Genomic DNA, 17,742 nt, shown 5'->3' with positions numbered 1-17,742 from the left:
CCCTTTTACTTTTGTTTGCATATGCAACTTCAAACTGCTGCTTTTGTTACTCTGAGAGCAGTCTCTTCTGAGAACACCCTTCTTTTGGCTGGAATGGCCATTTTACAAGATAAAAGTAAGATTTTTTTCTGAAGCAGATTCTGTTCCATGGGGCAAAACAAACAGAGCTATCATAACACTTTAAATAGTAATCAAATATGTTTTTCTGTTTGCATTCAAAAGGGTGGAAAGGTAACTTGACAAGATGAAAGAAGGAACCAGATTTGTGTATTTCCCCCTTCCCCAGTTACAGGTATAGAGTTTTAGAAAATACTTCAAGGCAAAAAGAAAAAAGCATAGAATATACTGTTATGGTGTTATTTTTGTCTTTCATTTTTATGACAACTTATTTGTACTTAAAGGAATCTTTCCAAAGAGTTAAGAAGCATCATTAAATAAAGACTGTGAAATGTGCAATATGGCTTATTTATTTAAATGTTAATTGGTCCAACGAACACTTCTAATTAGCTCTATATTTGCTTAGCAAAAAGTTTTACAAATTCCAATTGTGAAAAGCAGCTATTTTGAGCTGGTAAGCATGTTGCAGAATCAGCTATGATTTTTCTATAGTTCTCAGCCCTTGAAGGCACAATTTAATTTTTCATGTATGCATACTAGCAACGGTAAACACTTGCGAGTGTAAAGAACCTTCTTTAATTAGCTGCACAACAATTAAAGGATTCACAAACTAAATTGAACCCTGTCTCTGTGCTTACTAGCTGAATTCTACCACCTGTCACAACAGCACTTTGTTCAATCTGTTATGCAAAATCATTATAGCAATATAGCTGAGGAAAAAAAAAGAGAAAACAGCAATTATTTCTTACTTTTCTCTTGAATGGGTTATTTTGGGTTATACTGATGTCAGGTTCATTGAAGCTAACCTTTTGAAATCTGTAACAGCATAATACTTATATGGCAGGCTTAGAATAGCTGGAAGACTATTTTGTTTTACCCTTTTAAGAGCAAGTAAGGCACATCCGTAAAGTGCCATACTTTCTCTGATCATATGAAAAAAAAAAAAACCCAACTGTGCTAACTCCTGCAGCAGCCTGTTATTTCTCTTTGTCAGACAAGAAAGAATGACCAGCATCTGATAGTACAATGTACTCTTTCATTATTAAAGATTATAAACTAATGTGAAAACAATTTTGAACACCACCACTGGCTTTTTAAAATGAGGAAAGTTGTACCTTGGTTTACCTGTTCAGTCTTTTGCCATTTGCCACTGTTCTCCATCTCTTGAAAGTATAATAGTGGGTAAAAATAAAACTTGAATATACTAGACTTTATTTATGTGCTAAGTTTATTTTTACTTCTAGCAGAAGTGGTTGAAAATGAGGAAGTTTTATGTCTTTCCAGAAGATGCTCACTTATTTCTCATTTCTGATTGCACCCATTCTCCTCAATGAGCATGAAGGGCCAGATGTACAGATGCACCAGAAGTCCTGATTTGTGCCGCTTCAGGACTGAGATTCCTAAATGGCTTTGGAGATCTGGCTCACAGTGTAGAAAGCCTCAGGTGTTGTTTCTGGGCTTGTCCTGTTCAGTCGTCTCCCTGCTGGTTTTGAGTTGAATGTCAGTGGAGGGAGTAGGAGGGAGCCTAAACGGGCGCTCGCCGAAACGCGAACGCCCAACTCTGCGCGCGGGGCCCCGTGCTGGGCAGGAGGTGGCAACGGGGCGAGAGGGGTGAGGGCTCACGCCAGTGTCTCCAGTTACCTGCCCAGCTGTTACTGATTCTTGCAGGGAGCCATCAGCTCTCTCCGTCCTCCATAGGCAGTTGGATTCCGGTTAAAATTCAGTGCGAAACCAATAGTGAGTGGTGGTTGTGTAATGAGTTTGGGTCTAGGCCGCTAGCGAGGAAGAGCTGTTTACATTTCTCGTTATTTTGCCCTGACAGCTGACAGGAATGTTGGTATCTCCGCCAGCTTTCATGCCGCGGTGCAGGTACGTTTTGTGCATGCACTCACCATCGCTGCCGAGCTGAAAGTTAAGCTGCCTGCTGACAGTTTCCTGAAATCATATCAATAACATATTGTTAGCTCTTCGATTGAAGCTAAAAGAGACTGCTGTTGGATAAAGGATACATGAGACGGGCATTTCATAAGCTAGGGATATAAATGAATAACTCTGCTTATTCAAAGTTCTTAAAGTTTTTACAGTATAATTTTTATACTATTGTCCTTTTACAGTGTTTTTGGAATATGCAGAAGGAATGAAGAAATCCCTCAGGAAGGTAGAGTGATTTCAGTAAAAATGTCACTAGAAGTCAAGCAAAATGAGAAAAGGCTGCTGCTTTGTGATTTCTTTTTCTTTCTTTCTTTCTTTCTTTATTTTAATTTGAAACCAATATTTTGATGTTTTAAATTCTCAGATAATTTTGCACTGAAGTATGAGAAACTACAGTTTGCTATATGCAGCCCCTTTGTGGTCTCTCACGTCAAAAAGAGCGGTTTTATTCAGAATTAGAAGATGACGATCCTTTTAATAAGAAAAAGAGGTGTAGTAACAACCTGTATATTTACAGGTATAGGTTAAAAGCACTGGAATCGGTACAACAGAAAAATGATGTTTAGGCAGTTGAAGCAAAATTGAGTATTTGCGAAGGCAGCCCCAGAATATTCTTTGCTTGCAGCCTTTTGGTATCTCATCCTGTAAAATGAAGAGCACTTTACATCCTCCTGAAAGCAGTGGGAGCCCCTCGCAGGCTCCTGTGGACAGTGTCCTGAAACCCAACCGTAAAGTAGTCCCCTCCTTTTTCTTTCTTTTGGCTTTGTAATAATATTTTTGCTGAAATTATCCAGATTCAAACAGCTTTGCAGATGTATAAAATGGTTGCCAGCTAGCCCTCTCTTTGACATTTCATGTTTAAAAAAAAATAGTTACTTATTCAGCATATAATTTTGTAAATTAACATGAGCTAGAGAAAGTGAGCATGGACTGCTCATCTACGCAGAGTATTCAAGAGTCTGGAAACAGAGTTGGTTATGTTTATTTGCATGTTCCCAAACTATTCCAAGCTACTGCAGTAAAACCCCTCTGGTTTTCAGTCTCTGGTGCTTACAACAAGATCTCTTGAGCTGAACTCGCAGCCTGTTGCGGGGCCAAAGCCGCTGGGGATCGTGTCCGTGTGCCGAGGGCTCTGGGGATCGTGTCCGTGTGCCGAGGGCTCCGGTCAGGGCTGGCCTTCCCTTGGTCGGGGCTGCCGTTCCGGCCGGGTCACCGTCAGCAGGGTCCGTCTCCCGGCTCACTTTGCAGTCATAGCTGAACATCCCGCGACTGCGTTTATCAGAGTTCCCTTGTCAGCTTTGATGCCACTCACCTCCGAACCATGACAGGTTGCCCAGAATATTGCAATTAACATCAAAATTATTTATAGGATTTTTATCCTGCAGATAACTTTCAAATATATTATCGTACTTCTCTAACATTCTTCCTCCTCTGTATTCATCTGTGTGCTATGTGTCTGCCAAGCTCTCTGCCCTTTTTATTGATGATCACAACTATTGCTGCCAGATTAAACAGGGGTGCCCAGGCAGTGCTGTGCTTGCTGGGATCCTGAAGGTCAGGCTACCATTATATTTAAATGTACATACTGTTTTACCATAAACAGTGCTTATATCTGTGCCTCCTTTGATTTAGGCACTATGTGGCTCTTCTTTGCTGTTACTTGGTCTCGCAGCAAAAGGCTGGAAGAGTTTCTCTGCGCACGTAACTGGTGGTATGTTGATGAATTCAACATTATTGCTGAGACCCTTCTCAGTTGCTTGTGTGGCATCACTGATTCCCTTGGCTTATTCATGGCACAGCTACAACCGTGCTGCACCATCATTCAAACAGAGAGGCAAGGTTACCGTGAGGCAGATGCTCTTACTCAGACAGCTAGCCGTAATTTAAGAACAACCAGGGAAATACCGCGCAGCATTCCGCAAGGCAGTTGTTTTTAGTATATTCCTGTTCAGGACTGTGTTCCTGCTCAGAAAGAACCAGAACACACAGTGCTGTTACCCGTAGTGCAGAGGGTATCATTTTCTAACTTTTTGGAAATGGCAGTTTGGAGAAAGAGTGTTTGACGAGTGTGTCCCGGCCTTGGTGCGACATGGCCGCGGCGCCTGCGGCTTCATCCGGCTGCCGGCGTCTCCGCGGAGCCGGAGCTCCCGCCTCGCTGTGGCCTGGGCGGCTCCAGAGCTGCCAGCGACGCTGTTTGGGATGGGAATAAATCAACAGGGTTAAATGACAGCAGTAGCAATCTGTCTCATCAAGAAAGGTGTGCGCAGACCATAACACCAAAGGTAAAAGAGATTTGTATTTTTCAGTATTTAATTTTTTGTGAGTGATAATGAAGTACTTTTTTTTTCTATCCTTAATCTAAATTAATGTTGAGATTCCTCATGTATCTCTTTGCACTTAATTCTGTCCAGAGTTTGCTGTTTCTACCTTTCTGAAGACTCCAAAGACAAGAAGCATCCTGAACAATGTTTATTTTTCCCTTACCTGCCTGTCTCCAAGCAAACCTGTCTCTTTAGCTCTTCCAATTGCACAGAAACCAGGTCTTTCTCAACATTATCCCTTTTGTGGAAATTAGTATTAAAATAACTCATTAGAGCCATTCATATCTAAGAATCACTGTGGTGCTCTAAATTATTTCTTTTTACCCCAAAGTCCATGTGTTATAGGGAGAAGAAAAATTGGGTTGAAGAAAGAAAGGAAAGGGAAGGTGGAAATTGGACATAGAAGGGATTAACACCCAAGAATCTCAGTTATTAAAATACTAAAAAGCTTTTATAACATTTTAACTAACAAGTTTTATGCTGACAGGTCCACCATGAGTTTAAAAAAGAAAACACACACACACCCAAAAGCAGTCTTTTTAGCATTCAGTTGTGTTTGATGGCTTTCTCTTATCAAACAAAATATCTGGCATCCTGGACTAAGCAGTGGGAGTCAGGAATTCTGGATTTTTTTTTCCCTGGCTGCTTTACAGAGGGTGAGCCATGTATTTAAGTCAAGATGCATGGTGAGCTTTTACCTAACTGAGATATGGAAAGGATCGGTTAGGGTTTTTCTTTTTCACTTTGTTGAAAGATGGCCTGAGAATTTTGAAAATTTCTGCCCCATTTTGGTCTGGGAAGCTTGCCTAGCAGCCCTGAAATTGGGAACTTCTGATTTTTTTAAGTATTCGCATTTGCATTATAGGGCTGAGTATTTCTGTGCCCATCAAAGGAGAGTGCAGAACAGTTCTTTCCTCCTCTGCCATTTTACTGATCCCCGTGTACCTCGATGAGCCCAGCGATGCCTGGAGCTGTGCAGAGCCCTGGAATGTGGCCTGGGCGAGTTACGCTGTGGGAAGTGCAGCGTCGTAGGCGCAGAAAGGTGGAGCGCAGTAACTCTTACGAGTTACTCTGAGGAGTACCCACCTGTGAGACTTTTTTCATGCTAGTTTCTCTTAAATATACTGACGTTAAGGAACGGAGTAATGTTTATTTTCATCATCTTAGTTTTTCGCCTTCGTTTGTTCCCAGTCCAAAGTTACTGGGTAGTGCCTCGTTCTGTCCACTGTCCAATTCAGTAGTATGCAATGTGGAACATCCCCGGTTGCCTTACAAACCATTTTGGGATAATAAAACCAAATATGGTCGTCTTGGCTGACATCTCTGTGATATTATTTGGCATACCACGTATTTCTGCTTCAAATATAAATTTGTTGCATCTTTTTCAAAATACGCATGCCATTAATTACATCTATAGTTGAGACACCCTTTTTGCTCCCTTCAAGCTGTTTTAAGCATTCTTTTTTTAGCTTGTTCAGTGTGCAGATAGGGTTGGCTATGGGCTCTTTAATTTGGCCGAAAATAGGCTAACCTTATGGTCTTCTTAAGTCCCAAAACTACAGTTGAGTGTGCAGTATCTTTCCATATAGCTACGTCTTTTGTTTCACTGGAGAAAATTACTTAATTTGTTAGAGAGGTTTTTTTAAAAAGATTTAACTGTAACAGTCTTTACTTAATAGACCTGGGATTGTAGGGAGGTGATTAATGTGAATTAAAGGATCTCTATGACATAGGACTAAAGGGCAGAATTACTTTGTTGTTATTGTTGTTGGCAATCCCACTTGTGCAGTTTCATTTCTCCCCAAACCAGATCTCCAGCTTCTTACATGGTGTTTTTTTTTTTAAAAAAAAGCCCTCCTTGGAAAGCCTACTTTTTTTTGAAACTCTTCTTATTCAGAGATACTCTATTTATGTATTTTCATTGGGAATGTGTCTTTGTCCCTTGAAATCCATCTATTTATTGCAGTGACACCTACTGCTGAGAGAGCTGATCCGCAACAGGCTCGGTTGCTGTCAGACTTGGCCAACAAGCACTTCGTGACTCAACCAGCAGATGTTTCTGTGGCTCGGGTCAAAGGGAACTTATGGACTCAGGGTTTTTTTCTTCACTCCTAGCATTAAATGCCAGGGAAGTCAACACTAGGTGCAGACAGTTGACCTGACCAGTAGCAGGAGGAAGTGAACTAGGACCCTGAGGATCTGCAAAGACCAAAGCATTAGTGTGTTGAGCCACTGTGTTGGCTACAGTCCAGTAGTTTCAGACAACTGAATATCTGATTGCATGCCTGGATTTTAGTAATGATTTTATGTACTTATTTGATGATTTGTATGCAAGTTTATGCTTCTGACAGGTGCCCTCATGAGCAAAATCTCACTGGGCTATTTTATATGAATATTTCACTGTCAGTCATGCTTTGATCCTTGGGACATATGTACATTTTACATTATTTTTAGTTTTGCACAGAATCTAGTTCTAAGTCTTTGGGAAATGAAAATTAAATAAGCAGCCCAGCATTACAGTTGTGCATTCAAATTGTTTCAAACTCTGATTTCAGTTCTGTGGTCCTAACTTCTTTCTTCATCTTTTCGTAACCAGTATAGGAGACCTAATCCTCCTGTCCTGACCTCGCTGAAACTGCAGTGCCTTTTGTTAGCAGTTGTCTGTATGGGGAATGCAGGATTAATAGGGTCAGTTATAGAGTAGAGTATAGTACACTTCCAGTTTGGTACAGTGTCCTCGGGTAAAAAAACATTTCATGGGTCTCAGGACCGATACTATAAAAATACCAAAAAAAAAAAAAAAAAAAAAAAGTACAAATAATAATAATAACAATAATAAAAGCCTGAAAGTAATTTCAAGGCCTATGTGGTACTATAGTGGGACTGTTAAAAGCTGAATTTTGAGATTTCTTCAGTCCGAGGTGGGTACCAGTTAGATTAATTAAAGTGAATGATCAGACAGGAGCTGCAGGGGTTTGATCAAACTGAAGAGAGTTTAATCAGTTGTATACATTTTGAATTACATGAAAATAATAAATTTGCTTTTAAAAATGCTGTTTCTAAAATAGTAGAAGGTTTAGTTTAATGAAGCTTTCCACAAATATGCCTCTCATTTGAATTTAGGTATCACTCTTATCTTTAATTTTGTCATGAGGAGAACACTAGGGGGGGAAAAAAGGAGAGAACTGAAGCTTATAAGCTAAAAAATAATGATCCCAGATGCAACCAGTGCCTGGAAAAAAAGCAGGACTTAATTTTTATTTTTTTTAAGCTACTGATTTTCAGTACCAATTATTTATCTTTCTCTTCTTTGTATCCAACTTCTTAAATATATGCAAGTGAAATAGGATAAATAAGAAAGGAAACAGATTTTGCTAAGTCACATGCAAAGTAGCAATAAATCAAACAGCTTGTCTGCATTCTTCTAATCTTTCTATTCTAATCTGCGAGTGAGATTTATAAATGACCTCTCTGCTCGTCTTCCTAGATTGTGATCACAAGCAGTTCACAGTCCTCCACTCCATGGGTGCTACCAGCTAAAGGCTGTTCTGGTGATTTATCTTCTACTGATCAGATACCAGTCCAAAATGCTGTGCTAGCTAGAAAGTAACCTACAGCCTAACAGGTATTTAGAAACCAACTGTCTCCCCAGTTCAGAGTGAAAGCAATACAGCCTCAGCAAACAATTTTCTGTCCGTTAATGACTTCTGAAACTTAGAAATCCCTATTGCTAACCCTTCTTTAAGACATGAAAACTGTTGTGGAATGAGTTGGCTCTGTTGTTACTAAAGAGTACTTTGTTTTGAAATCAATAAGCAGCTTGTTTAAATATCAGTGCTACAAAGCAGCTACAGTTCTGTCGAATGCCGTCCCCACTCCCTCCTTCGCGGTATCGCTGCCCGGCCTCGGGCCTGGCCTGCACCGCCTGAGCGGGGCGGAACGCGCTCGCTTGGTACTCTGTGGATGGGGTCTGAAGGAGAGTTTGCCCTGTTTTCTTTTTTTTAATTATTTTTTTTAATACTTAGAAACTAAATATAATACAAAACTTAAACTCAATGAAGTCATTAAGAGCAATATCTAATTACCGACTTGGTTTAATAGTATTTTAATAAACACAAATAGATAGAAGATGTTACCTTGTAGTCTTTATTTTTAAAAGTCATTCTGTCACCCGCTAAAGGCCTTGTTTTCCCTGTTATAATTATACCCCAAGGAGAAGGACACCTACTTAACCAACCCAAAAAAGAAAACGGAATAACTCCATTGAACTCAAGGCAGTTACTCATTTGTATAAATGCAATCGAGAACAGAATCTGGCCTAATGTTTATTTCATTTTATCAGATTGGATAATGCTGTCCTGGTGGCATTAAATACAGCTGATCTCTCCCCTCCCCTTCCATGCACACATGTTTTTGTTAAAATTTAACTATTTACATCTATGTCTCTTGGTATTGCCTACAAATCAGTCAAAGAAGAGTAGGTCATCTATTCTGCCCTACTGTTTATATATTAATCATCTGGCAAATAAACCACTCAGTATCCTACCCACCTCAGTAATATTTGTGATGTAATTTGTTTGGATGCCCAAATGTCACCAGCGTTGATTGTAAGAGATGAAAAAAATGTACTTGCTCAGCACACCAAGCTCTGGGCTAAAATGTAAGCATGAAATCTCTGGTTTATTTTTGTAATAATGTTTACAGCTGTTTAATGACCCTGAAAGGGTTCAGTAGTCTGGTGTTCTGTATTTCTTAACAGGAGTGTATTATGCTTATAACAGCCTTAGTCAAACAGTTTCAGCTACAACAATAAGAACAATATTTAATAAAAATTGAATATATATTCTGAAGTTTCTCAATGACAGCTATTTATCAGTTACTAAAAACTGAAGCAGTCTGTATTTGAGGTATTTAGAATTCATCAATTAACCACAAGATAATGTAGATAGAATAAAAAATATATATATCTGAGAAGGTAAATACCAGATCTAAATTCTGAAAGCATAACTAACAGTATGTGTAACTCTAACTGCTCAGAGGATCGGGGCCAGAAAGACCTTGTTGTTCCAACACGTGAGCTTGTAAAGCATTACTTTGCTTACTGAACTGTAAACCTTTTAACTAACCTTATCTAAGCTATAATAACGGCACAACAGTGCTTTTAAAATGAGTATTTTCTCTCCAGTAGTGAAGAGGGAACTGTGTTAGTGCGTGTGTCCAGTACGAACGAGCAGGTGTAAGTGAGAGCTGAATTTGGTCCATTCTGTTGGCAAAGATAGCAGGTGTGTGTATGCGTAGATACATATAGAGACATGTGTGTATATATTTGTATTTAAAATGTTTTTATTCTATTTGCCATCTATATTTTTCTCCAGTTCCAGCAGAAGGAAACCAAGCTTCTCATATTACATTAATGTAGTTGTGATGGCAGGCATTTCTGGTGTAATAATTGGTTTTAAATTCCACTAATCCATTTCAAATAGTTGCATAAAATCTATGTGCTCTATTGAAATGGCTAAAATCAGAACTTTGGTTATTGATATCACGGGAAATGGTCTTGAGGGCAAAAATGTGAGTGAAATCAAAGTAACTATTAGTATCATCAAAGGGCTTTGAATGTCTCATTGTACCTTCATGTGAGCGATGAGAGAGCATTTTAATAATACACATATCCAGTTGCAAATTTCATAAGCCAGAAGCATCTTATCAAACAACCAGGAAACTGGGACAGGACTGGGAACAAAAGGGAGTGATCAGGTTAGTTTTGGTGAGCTTTGCTTGGGATTTTTAATGATGAGAGCGTTCGGGTGTTGGTGGCTAACTGTGAGGAAGGGTAAGGTGATCGGGAAGTTCCCCTTCGCCTCACGGGCGCTGTGGAGAGCGGCCAGAGGGCTGCGGCCTGCGGGGAGGCCCGCGCTGACCGCCACGACGTCGGCGTTGACGAGGTTGGGGAGCTGGAGAGGAGCCACCGCAGAGCTGGGGAGCTGCCACTGGGAGGCCCGAAGCACCCAAGCGAGAGCTGGAGGCTGCCCCTGAGCCCACCTGGTCTGGTGGGCTATCCCTGTCTGCTCCTAGATGGGGGTGATGGATAAAGAGGGAGAGAATGAAATTGCTAATTTTTTTTAGATAAATTAGGCAAATTAGATTGGGTTATCTAATTCATAGTGGAATGATGGATGAGGAGGAGTTTTATTTCTGTCTTGCATGTGGATACAAGATGAGATTTTGGTCATTTTTGCAGCGAATGGGCTGAGGAACCCTGAGAGTCCGATGTACCTGAGAGCTGAGCAGTAGCAGTGTCCCTGGGTCCCTAAACGTGGGACCTTGGAACTGGAGGAATGGTGCAGGGCAGGACTGAATGCTGTAATTACATTTTGTAATGGAACAAGGGAAAAGTGGAGGGGAAAAAAGAGGCAATGCAGAGGCAGGGCACAGGACCAAAACAAGCTGGGGCAGGTAAAGGGTGATAACATAGTTTAAGGAAAGAACTGCAGCATTTTGAGGTTGTAGTACCTGAGTCCTAGCAGTTCAATAGCTGATTAGGATACATGGTAGTTACAGACTGTTATTTCTTACTAAACAAAGACTCTGTTGACCTTTCTGCATGTTTCATCAAAAATGTATAAATTTCCCAAAGCCAAAAGATAATGTTAATGGGTCAGACTCCTCAGAATCATTTAAAACTGTTGCTTTTTAAATTAAAAATTACAGATTTGATCTTCCTCTCTTTTTTTCAACTCTTTTTATCTCTGTCTTATAATATACAGGTCTATATACATGTAGCAGATAAAAAAGAGCATTTAAAAAGATAATTGTCATGTTCCAATTATAGCTGCCATTTTTACTTTATTAAAGCTATTTTTGGAAAAAAAAGCAACATAATAACTTGAAATCTTAACCACAAACCACCTTTTCCCCTTCCCTGAACCATAATATTGAAATACCATAGGTTTCAGCTGATGTTTGAGGTTAAACATCAGAATTAAAAAACTCCACTAGGAGCTGTCAGCATTTGCAAACTTCAGTAGAACATAAAATGCTAAAATTAACTACCCAAACCTTCCTGTGTATGTAAAAGCACAAGTTTCTATTAAGGTTAACTGAAAAAATATAAATTATTACTGTATTTATCAAGCTATTTGAGAGTAATGCCAATCTACAAACTCTTTTCCAAGCACTGCTGAGTACAGTTGTGTGTCTTTGAATGCACACTCTTTCTTGATTTTATTTTTATTTTTTTAGTGTTATTATTTGCAAACATGCCATGTTTAACCGTAGTAAGGAGAAATAAATAATACCCGTGGAACAAGAAATCCAGACAGAAAGTAGATACTGTTTTGGGAGATTTTCTGAGAAAGTAGATCTTCAGAATCTTACGCAGTTTCAGATAATGACAAGTTCAACAACAACAGTTCTGTCAGATGTTTAACTAATCCTTTTGAGCATGAAGTTTCAGCTGTTTCAAAAGCTAAGCAAACTTTCAAAAAGTGTTCAAAAATATATCTTCATGTACCCGCATTTTGAAGGATGGTGTTCCGTTGCACAGAAACCCTGCATGGAAGCCAGAATGTGTGTTTACTATATAGCTTTGGATGAATACCTGGCTTGAATGTTTCCCTACCTATGAAACTAATGATAATGCAAGTTAAACTTGCATTTACATGTACTTGCATGTACAGTCCTATAGATTGTAGACATCTTTTCCTTTTATATACTTCTATATCTCATTAATATAGTTACGGTAACATTGACAGCATGTAAGTAATGTGTCTTCAAAATGAAATTGAATCTGAACACTGTTGAACTTTGAAAAAGATCTGCTTTACATCTGAGCAAAATTTTGTGGCTTGTATTCATCTTTAATACACATGAATATACACTTCCCCCTTTTCTCTTACAAGACCTGCATTGTATCACAACCTCAATCATCCTGTCGAGGACCATCTAGGTCTCCTCTTGGAGACCACCCATGCTTCTTTAGGCCCTGATCCTGCAAATACTTAGGCATGTGTGGAGCTGCTTTCAAGAGTCGTCCTTTGAAGTCTACTGGACTACTCCCATGAGGACAATTACATGCATTTTAAGTATGTGCCAGATTTGGGCCTCAAATTGTCTAGCAAGTGGCCACTATGAAGCAGTGTGAGGAATGGTGTCCACCTGGAGCGTATATGCAGGCTTTGTAGAAGGCATAGGGAGTAAAAGCTTTTGTCCAAACCAAACAGAAAGTTGACTAGATTAATTATGTAATCAGTTATAGAATTCAGTAATTTTAATAGTGAATAAAGTGTCAAATCACTCCACTGAACAACATAGATCTTAATTATGTTCTAATATAACATTATAGCTCTGTATTGCTTGCGAGTCATCAATGTAAAACTTTGTATTTTAAATAGAATTTTATAGATACATTATTCCTACATAGAGTAGAGAAGTGGCAAGGATAGAAGATTATTGTGGACAATTATGCAGACCAGCACAGAGCACTTGTGTTTAACAAACAGCTTTGAATTCTAATTTTCTGCAATATACGTAGTGTAGGTACAATTTGTAGTCATTACTGTGTATTAGGAAAGTTATTAAAATTCTTAAACTTGTTGAGGCTTTTCACAACACCTTCCCCAGATTTTAATTGGTTTTATCTAGTTCTGTAAGAGAGCTCTTTAAACCAAATCAAAGTGCCTTAAATCACATGTCTTACCTATTGAAGGACAGAGATAGTCTTCTATAATCTGGCAAATTTTCCTAAGAACTGAAATCTGAAGGTTCTCAACGATGAATTAAAAGACTTGGCAGAAGATAAATTATGTGCTTTTGATGGGCTCAGTTTCAAAATGACAAAATAACAATGTTTTGTAACAGAAGGGTTAAATCTTAATCTCAGAGGTTTACAAAGCTGCTAGTCGCAGTCTCCTTAAAATTTAATATACCTCGTTAATGCTTACTTGCAAACACTGAAGGATTTTTATGATTATAATCATGTGTTACAGCACCTAGTACTGTTTCTAAGCAGCATACTAATCAGCTTAATGAGATATTACTGCACTTTTTGTTGACTAAAGCAAAATCCCTTTTATTGTTCTAAAGCTTGTCCTTTACTTTATTTTTTCCCCAAACATTATCTTGTTTTATTGTACACCAGTAAATATCATACCATCATTTTTTTGTCAAATCATAAAACTATCTTTCTCATTGTGGAATGTGTAATATATTGAATATGGTTAATGGAACTGAAAGTTATAAATGGATTTCTATTCTTGTTTTTTTGCTGGCTTTTCTAATGGAAATGGGAGAGATGCATAACATTTCTTTTTCGATAAATTTAGAAATGTAAACAGGTGCAATTTCACAAGGCAGACAAGGGAGATGGTAAAAGCGTGTACCCCTTCTGTAATAATTAGATTTTGAAATTGTGACATATTTTTAAATAGTAATTAATGCTTATTGGTAAACCTACAGAATGATGAAAGCACATATATGTTCACAATTGTATAGCACAGTTGGCACTTAATACTCTCTTTATTGTCTTACACTAATTCCTTTGCATTATTATGAGTAGGTAAAACATAAAATGCAAATTGTGTGTCCGTGAGTCAATGCTTGTAACTCTTGTCACAGTCTGAATGTAAAATCTCTTCTGATTTTCAGAGATGGAGGAAGCTAGTTTGTGCCTTGGTGTTTCATCAGCTGTGCCAGAAGCTGACACCCATCTCAACAGCACCATACTCAATGGACAGTATTCAATGAGCCAGAAGCTGCATCAGATCACTTCCCAGCTCAGCCATGCCTTTCCGGAGCTCCAGAACAGGCAGAATCCGGAGGAGAAGGCGTCAGTGCCGCTGGAAGACAAGAGCCACATGTCCATAGCAAACCAGCCCATCAGCAGTCAGATGGCTCTGTTGGCAAACCAGCTCAACAGAGAGGTTGACACCAGCTTGAATGGCCGTGTGGATCTGCAGCAGTTCTTAAATGGACAAAACCTTGGGATTATGTCTCAGATGAGTGATATAGAGGATGATGCCCGGAAAAACAGAAAGTACCCCTGTCCCCTCTGTGGGAAACGCTTTCGATTTAACAGCATCTTGTCGCTACACATGCGCACTCATACTGGAGAAAAACCATTTAAGTGTCCGTACTGTGACCATAGAGCAGCTCAGAAAGGCAACCTGAAGATCCATCTGCGCACTCATAAGCTTGGAAACCTTGGCAAAGGTCGTGGAAGAGTCCGAGAAGAAAACAGACTTTTACATGAGCTCGAGGAGAGAGCAATTCTTCGGGACAAGCAGATGAAAAGCAGCCTCTTGCAGCCGCGACCGGATGTGAAAGCACAGCAGCACACCCAGCCAATGCCTCTCGCAAACTGCAACTTGTCGGTGCCAGCTAATCATAGCACACCTGATATTTCCAACCCTGTTCCCTCTCCAAAGCCAGTTAGCGTCCAGGAAGAAGTGGTTGCTCCGACAGCGGGGTTCAGGTGCACGTTTTGCAAAGGCAAGTTCAAGAAGCGTGAAGAGCTGGACAGGCACATAAGGATCCTGCACAAGCCTTACAAGTGCACCCTGTGTGACTTTGCTGCCTCGCAGGAGGAGGAGCTGATCAGCCACGTGGAGAAGGCCCACATAACCGCAGAGTCGGCGCAGGGCCAGGGCTCCAATGGCAGTGGGGAGCAATCCACCAACGAGTTCCGCTGTGAGGTGTGTGGCCAAGTGTTCAGCCAAGCTTGGTTCCTCAAAGGCCACATGAGAAAGCACAAGGATTCCTTTGAACACTGCTGTCAGATCTGTGGGAGGCGATTCAAAGAGCCTTGGTTTCTTAAAAATCACATGAAAGTTCACCTGAATAAGTTATCTGTGAAGAACAAATCTCCTAATGATCCTGAAGTACCTGTCTCCATTGGCAGTATGTCCCAGGAAGCTCATGCAAACTTATATTCAAGATACCTATCGTGTTTGCAGAGCGGGTTCCTTCCTCCAGACAAAGCCAGTTTAAGTGAACAAAATCAAATCTATAACAAAGGAGATATGCCCATGAAAGAGAAAGAAGTCTTGGGGAAACTCCTTTCACCCATTTCTGGCATTGGTCACAGTATTGCTGAAGGGGATAAACATTCTTTATTGGGCTGTCTCAATCTGGTGCCTCCTCTGAAATCCAGCTGTATAGAAAGGTTACAAGCTGCTGCCAAAGCAGCAGAGATGGATCCAGTAAACAGCTATCAGGCCTGGCAGCTTATGGCGAGGGGAATGGCCATGGAACATGGCTTTTTGTCTAAAGAGCAGCAGATACAGCGCAGCCATGAAGACACTTTGGCAAATGCTGGAGTTATGTTTGATAAGGAGAAGCGGGAGTATGTGTTAGTAGGAGCAGATGGCTCTAAGCAGAAAATGCCTGCTGATTTGGTTCACAGCACTAAAATGGGCAATCAGAGAGACTTGCCAAACAAACTAGACCCTTTAGAAGGCAGTCGAGATTTTTTGTCACATGGTATGAACCAGGGACTCGATTACAACTTACAAAGTCATGGAAACGTAAAAGAAAAGCCAACTGAGTGCCCTGACTGCGGACGGGTTTTTAGAACGTACCACCAAGTTGTCGTTCACTCCAGGGTCCACAAAAGAGACAGGAAAGGAGAAGATGAAATCATTCAAGGTAGTCTCGATGAGCGACGTGGATCTGGAAGCGATCAAGAGTCTCAGTCTGTCAGCAGGTCGACAACACCGGGCTCCTCTAACATCACTGAAGAAAGCGGAGTAGGTGGCGGCCTTTCCCAGACGGGGAGCGCCCAGGAGGACAGTCCGCATCCTTCCTCGCCCTCCTCTTCAGGTATGCTCACTGCTTCCCTCTCTGCACTGAGAACTTAGTGCCTGTATTTGAACGCACAGCAGCAGAGTAGTTTATGCATTCTCTGCTAGGTCGTTTTCTAACAGCCCTCAGAGACGTGGTGTTATATGCCAGAACATCTGTGTTTGGGTTCCCTCAATGCCTTTGAGGTTAATTCTCATTTCACCCTTTTTTTTCCCCTCCAAGGGCAATTTTTCTAGGTTTTAGCTATCACTTCCACCAAGCCACAAGCAGCAGTGTTGAGAGTCTGTGCATTCACCAATGGGAATGTCCTTCTCGAGGCCTTTCCCTCCAGATTTTTGAAGGGCTTTTTTTTTTTTTTTTCCTAATCCCCTCCTCTTCTATTCATTTATGGTAAATTCATGGTGAATTGCAGATCTTTCCATTTCCTCCATATAGAAGGGTGATGCAAGCTTACTTCTTTGAGCTGTAGTTGGATGTTTTGGCTAACCTCTCTGATGGCCCTTATTCCCACAACCAAATCAGTTAGCTGAGATACGGATTTGTACCTGGCCATGGGACTGATGAGAGAGAGTCAAAAATAAAAATTACTAACTTTCTGGTCACCTTTTAGCTTAAGTGCACATTTTAACATGTATGAAGCCTTCTGCTTAATCCACACGTGAAAGTACAGGAAAAAAGAAATCAGACTGAAACATTTTAATTGCCTTGTATGTCATGTTAACTTGCTCTGTATAAAATAGAAAAGCAGATAGTATTTCATTGGAGATGTCTATAAAATATTGAGCTTCCTGGTACAGTTTTTAAAGTTACTAGCCTATGACTGCCAAAATAAAATCTCCAAGTAATAACAGGTAAGATTTCTGGCTTCATCTATATTTCCAAAGTCACTTACTAATGGATAGTAAATTGAAAGTTATATCTTCAGCCTTTTATAAAGAAAGCACCTCACTAATACTGTAATCATTCTGCAAGCCTAACAACAGAGGAAATCATGCCATAACAAATACTCTGTTACTAATGGCAACATTGATTTCTGCAATCAGCCATTAAGTCTAGAAAATGAAAGACAGTTTGAGGTACCTTAAGGCATTACATTGCCCACTGTTAAAGAGCTGGTAGCAGGCTGTTGAGGGTAATTCTTTTTAGTTTTTTTTTTTTCCCCAGTTTCGATAAATATTTTAGTATTGGAGGCAATTCACTGTTACAGTTATTAAGTACGTGCCAGTTTATTTTTGTTGTTCTTGTCATGCTCCAGTATACTCTACTTCTGAGGCCAAATTAATATAAAAATAAAGTGTTAGTTTGCTGGCTTATTACAAACCAGTAAAGAAATTGTTAAGACACATAAATCTGCACTCCACATTCCACAGATTCCTATAGTACTTAATGCTGTTGTTTAAATACCCATGAAACACACTGTCTACTCTTAGAGTCATAGCCTCGTTTACAATTTATTACTGGTGAGACGCATTAGCAAATTCTATGTAGGAACAAGGGTAACAGGCGAGAGCTAATTTCATACTATATATAGTTGTTCAGATTGTTTTAAGAGGATTGAAAATATGTCCGGATA

At 39.9% G+C, this 17,742-nt stretch overlaps 1 protein-coding gene across 1 annotated transcript in view; it reads left to right on the top strand.

The window, feature by feature from the left end:
- Nucleotides 1–17,742, top strand: part of ZNF536 (zinc finger protein 536) — a 226,351-nt gene that overhangs the window by 39,751 nt on the left and 168,858 nt on the right. The window contains exon 3 of the mRNA XM_010214264.2: nucleotides 14,016–16,187. Coding sequence (XP_010212566.2) covers nucleotides 14,018–16,187 — 2,170 coding nt within the window. The 5' untranslated portion in view covers nucleotides 14,016–14,017. The remainder of the gene's footprint in view (nucleotides 1–14,015; nucleotides 16,188–17,742) is intronic.

The sequence above is a fragment of the Tinamus guttatus genome, unplaced genomic scaffold (genome assembly GCF_059628265.1).
Source record: "Tinamus guttatus ecotype Peru unplaced genomic scaffold, ASM5962826v1 Tinamus_guttatus_pri_ptg000674l, whole genome shotgun sequence".
Taxonomy (NCBI): Eukaryota; Metazoa; Chordata; class Aves; order Tinamiformes; family Tinamidae; genus Tinamus; species Tinamus guttatus.
The sequence above is the reverse complement of the archived record's forward strand: the minus strand, read 5'-3'. Positions and strand labels throughout refer to the sequence as shown.